This window comes from Neophocaena asiaeorientalis, unplaced genomic scaffold (assembly GCF_003031525.2).
Source record: "Neophocaena asiaeorientalis asiaeorientalis breed wild unplaced genomic scaffold, Neophocaena_asiaeorientalis_V1.1 scaffold469, whole genome shotgun sequence".
Classification (NCBI taxonomy): domain Eukaryota; kingdom Metazoa; phylum Chordata; class Mammalia; order Artiodactyla; family Phocoenidae; genus Neophocaena; species Neophocaena asiaeorientalis.
In genome coordinates, this window is record NW_020172691.1 from 2,418,251 (window position 1) to 2,423,304 (window position 5,054).

The 5,054-nt window shown below is 66.3% G+C and overlaps 1 protein-coding gene across 1 annotated transcript in view; it reads right to left on the reverse strand.

Annotated features, from left to right (window-relative positions):
- The window catches only part of BSG (basigin (Ok blood group)), an 8,384-nt gene that overhangs the window by 1,492 nt on the left and 1,838 nt on the right, over nt 1–5,054 (reverse strand). The window contains exons 2-6 of the mRNA XM_024740014.1: nt 1,748–1,904; nt 1,203–1,285; nt 676–1,089; nt 143–167; nt 2–55 (exon numbers count right to left, since the gene is read on the reverse strand). Coding sequence (XP_024595782.1) covers nt 2–55; nt 143–167; nt 676–1,089; nt 1,203–1,285; nt 1,748–1,904 — 733 coding nt within the window. The remainder of the gene's footprint in view (nt 1; nt 56–142; nt 168–675; nt 1,090–1,202; nt 1,286–1,747; nt 1,905–5,054) is intronic.

The following is a 5,054-nucleotide window of genomic DNA, read 5'->3' on the forward strand; positions in this document are numbered from 1 at the left end:
GTTCCTCTGGCGAACGTTCTTGTCTTTGTCGTTCACGTGGTGCCCGCTGCTCTTCCTGGTGACAGGAGGACCAGACAGCTGCCCCTCACGCCTCCCAGCTCTGCCCAGTGACCCGCCCACACCCAGCGAGGCAGGGACTTACAGTGGAGCAGAGCCGGCGTCCTCATCTGTGCAGGTGCACGGCCACATGCAAGAGAGGAGGACGGGCTGTCAGCGGCGGTCTGCACACCAGGCCATGCACGGGGTGGCCCCATCCTGCGGGGCGCCGCCCTCAGCCTCCCCGACTGCCATGTGGGGGGCAAGCCCGCCCCAAGACACGCACCCTCACGTGAGCTGTCTAGGGTCTCAGTGTGAGAGGCACCTAGGGGCCCTGTCTGGCCCCCAGCCCCGCCCATAGGCGGGCACCCCAGTGGCCCCATCACACAAGGCCAGGGGTTCACTTGGTGCCGCAGCCCTGGGCCCAAAGCAGTCTCCACAGGCGGAGACCAAGCCCATGGAGGAGCACTGACCGCAGAGGACGCCTGCTGGCAGCCCAGTGAGGAAAGCGGGGCAGGTGAGGCCGTAAGGGCTGGAAGGGGGCGGGTGCCCCAGGACACGGTGGCCAAGGGGGCTAACCCCCGGCCCCAGGGGTCCCCCCACCAGGAGGGGAGCAGAGGGCATGTGGGGCCGGCTCACCATCTAGGACCTCGTCCGGCTTCCGCCGCTTCTCGTAGATGAAGATGATGGTGACCAGCACAAGCACCTCGGCCACGATGCCCAGGAAGGGCCAGAGGGCGGCGAAGCGGTTACGCACGCGCAGCGTGATGACCGCCTGGCCAGAGCCCTCCGAGCTGGTGCCGTTGCACACATACTTGCCGGGGTCTGAGCTCAGGTCCAGGTCTGGGATATGCAGCTCCGTCCTGGTCTCCGAGGAGACCACGAAGAACTTGTGCTGGGAGCTGTTAGTGATGGCCTGGTCCCCAGAGTCGGTCATCTTGGACCACTGCCAGTCTGCGACGGGCGGGAAGGAGTCCGACTTGCAGGCCAGCACCACGGTCTCCCCCTCGGTGGCGTGCTCCGACTTCTTCACCGCCTTGACGCTGGGGGGCCCTGCCGGGAGGAGGGCGGGCTGGAGCCTGACCCTGGGGCAGAGGGGCCGGAGATGGAGCCGCCCTGCCCCCCTCCACCCCAGCCCCTCAGGCCCGGGGCCCCCAGGAGCCCACCCTTCACTTCCAGGTCGGTGCGGCCCGCATGTTCTGGAAGGAAGATGCAGGAGTACTGGCCCGAGCGGTCGTCCGAGTCCACGCTGCAGGAAGAGGCCGTGAGCGGGGTGTGAGCCGAGAAGCTTCTGTCCAAACCCTGCTGGGCGGGGGCGGGAGGGTGCCTCCCCGGGGAGGAGGGACCAGGAGGTGCAGGGGCGGCAGGCAGCTTACCCCACACCCACATCCAGGAGCCCTGGGCTTCCAGAGCCGCTCCTCCCCCAAGACAAGGCTCCGCAGTGGCCCCGGCGGTGCTCAGAACCCAGCGAGCCAGGGACCGGGGTCCCCAACGCGCCGGAAGGAGGGACGGGTCTTGGAGGTGGTCAAGTCTGGCAGCCACTGGACCCTCCCTGCATCCTGGGCCTCAGCTGTCTCCAAACCCCCGTCTGAGCCCGTTCCCAACTTCTGTCCAGAGCCAGCCCAGCGACTACGAATTCCGTACTCGCTGACCAGAGGCCCCTGGAGACCAGGCAGGCCCCGCCTTTTGCTGCTGGGGCAGCCTCACTCACTCGTACTCCGTCCTCAGGCCGGGCAACGCGTCCTCCTTCAGCACCTTGCCCCCCTTCACCCAGCGGTGGCCCACGATCTCGGTGGCGCTGTGATTCAAGGCGCACGTGAGGCGGGTTCTGGAGCCATCATCATCTACGGAAGTCCAGATCGTGCTCCCTGGGCAGCCAGAGAAGAGAAGAGAACAGTGTCAGGGGAGAACCCAAGGAGCCTGCCACTTCTCCCAACCCCAGCTCCCCAGAGGGAGAGAAGCCAGGGCTGGCACCCGGAGCGCAGAACCGCATGGGGCTCCTGGAAGGCCCTCCCCTCGGGGTCTGCGGCAGGATTCTGCCAGGAATTGTCCTAACTGGCTGGGCCTTGGGCGTGGGAACAGCAGCAGCACCCACCCCGGCCCCAGAACAAGGACCAGGGCAGCGACTGCTGGGTCCAGCCCCACAGCCCCGAAAGGCCTTTTTGGAAAGTTGAAGTCCATCACCGCCCAGGTCACCACCCCCGCTCTGGGTAGTCTTGCATGTTCCCCCTCTCTCCCACAACCAAGGGAAGGCCACCGGGGTGGGTGGGACAGGTGTGCTCAGGCCACGGGGGCCAGGGGGCTGCAGCGGCCCCGTCCTGGAGGTGCCTGCTTCTCAGAAGGCCGCGTGTGCCACAAACCTCCATACAAATGACAGGCTGTCCTCCTGCCGGGGACGCTGGGGCGACTCCCAGCAGCCCTCCCTCTCAATTTCCAACCAGGCAAGCCTCCCCATTCATTACGACCTTCTCTTGAGGAACCAAAACGTGAAGCCAGTTAGAACCAGACAGTGAGAAGCACGCTGACAGTTCTGGAGCTGGGAGACTGGGCTTGAGCTGGGGAGGGCTCCTCTCCAGGGACCAGGGGCAGGAGACCCGACCTCTGGGCATTCAGGGAGGGGGCCGGGACGGCAGACCAGAATGAGGACCCCTTTGCTGGGGGTCAGGCCGCACCTCCAGGTGCCGATCTTCAGGGAATGTCCACACCAGAGCCCTATCCCAGGGCTGGGAGCAGGTGTCCTGGGGATACTCCTGTCAAACCACCCAGGATCCCGGGGCAGCTGTCCTTGGGGACAGCGGGGACTTTATAAAGTCGCGTCCAAGGCACAGTGGCGTCTACCAGGAAGCGCCTGTTTCTCCAGAACCATCACCCACACCCACGCACCCGAGGCGACCCTTGGAGAAGGCCACGCCCACAGGACTTGGGCCCAGAGGCCTCTGGCATAAGATCAGGTGAAAGCAGAATCCAGGACTGCACTGGAACGGTTCAGCCAGTAGGGACGCAGCCAGGCTGCGGGGCCCCAGCACCCACCGGGCAGGCCGCCACCCCGGACCCCCGCTCCCTCACTGGGGTCACACGGTGACTTCCGACGGCACAACCGTGTGAGCACAGACTGAGCACGTGAAGCCGAGCAGGACGATCGCAGGTCACGACCCCCAGCTGGACCGGGCGGCAGGAGCCCTCCGGCTGACGCCCAATGACCCAAACCGGGCTCCCCCGTCCTCACGGACTCCTCAGCCGCTAAGAAAAGTAAAGCTCACATCCCAGGACAGACTTCACAGCTGGGCAGCTTTCTGGAACGACTGCGGGCAGAGCGCACATCTCCTTGGGCGTCTGAGATCCCGCCTGGGCCTGTGTGTCAGGTCCTGGGTGGGCTGGCCACACGCAGGCCCCTGCGCCCCGGCTGCATTCGGGTCCAGAGGACGCCAGCCTCCTTCGGGTGCAAGAGGCAGGACCCAAGGCCAGCCCGTGCACAGAACACGTGCAGGGCCCGGCGGGGCCTCTTCCTGAGCCGCCAGTCCTTACCGCCCCGCCTCTGGCCACCTGCTGGCTCTTCCTTTAAAAGGGGACAGGACGTCTCAGAAGTCCGGGCCAGCAGGGACTGAAGCAAAGGAGGCCCCTCTGCAGCTCCAGGTGCTCCCCGCTCCTGGGGGCACAGCCGCGGCAGTGCCCGCACGTGTGCACGGACACGTAGGTGTAGAGGCATACGCGGCACACGTGTGCGTACCGGCCGTGTAGGAGAGCACACCTGGCTGGCCACAAGGCCCCGGGGACAGACGGACCTTCACGTCCGCCCACTGGCCACTCAGGCCTCAGGCCAGGCGGTTACAGGCAGACAGGGGCGTGAGGATGGACCTCTGCGTCACTTTCACCAAAGGCCTCCGGAAACCCGCATTTCTCCGTCAAGATTTCCCAAGACTGCAGAACCAGCAGCTCCGTACAGCGCTGGGAGGTGAGTCAGGGCAGAAAGTGAGGCCAGAGGCAGCGCTTTGCCCAGACAGGGCCTGCCTCTGCACCCTAGAGCCTCGGACAGGGGTGCTCAGGCAGGTCTTACCCAGGCCCCACCCTGCCTCCTGGAGGAGAGAGGAGTGCCCGCAGGACTCCTCCAGGTGGCAGCAGGGCAGGGTGCCTCAGCTCTCAGAGAGGGGCAGAGGTGGGCCCCAACTCCACCCATCCCAGGTGTCCGCAGAGGCCAACGGGCTGGCCAGCCTCGCCCAGGAGAGCCCTCCCTGCCTGAGGCCCCGCAGGCCGACACCCCTGTCCTGGCCAGAGGGACACACGCAGCAAGGGAGCCAGCCCGTCCGCCCCAGCGACCTGCCACATGCCGGTCACCCATCCTCAACAGGCCGGATCACTCCAAGTGGGGTGCCGGGTTGTGGCCCCCAGGGGACAACAGAGACTGCTGCCACAGGGGACGTAACATCTGTGACACTGACAGGTCACTGGGACAGGGCCATTAGAAAGAAGGCCTCAAAATGCTCCTCAGGGGGCGGTGATGGAAAAAGGGTGAAAAGCCCCCCCTCCAGAACCCCCAGCCACGCCCAGTGCCCAGGAGGCCCGGGGCAGCACCCCAAGAACTCACAGGGGCCCCGGCCGTGCACAGGCAGGCCCTCCCAGAGCCCTGGGAACCCGAGTGCCTGACCCTCCTTCCCGACCACGTGACTGCAACCTATGTTCTCAAGTAAAGTCACCTTCATCTAAAAACAGCCACCCCTCCTCTGTGCCCACTCGGCAGCCGGGCTGGGCAGGGCGCAGGGCCAGGCAGGCCTCGGGTACACATCCTGGGGGGAGCTCTCGGGACGAGGCGGTGGCCAGGAGACACCACCTCTGGGAGGCCAGCCCCGGACTGCTCACCCCTCTAATCCTGCGGGCCGGGGGCTCCGGCCCCTCACCCGAGGCTCAGAGAGGGAACCAGCTAGCAAGCCCATGCCTGCCCACCAGCCCCGCCAGGACCACAGGGCCCTGCGTAGCCTGGAGAGCAGGGCTCTCCCAGGAGGAAGATCATCCTGGGGCCTCAG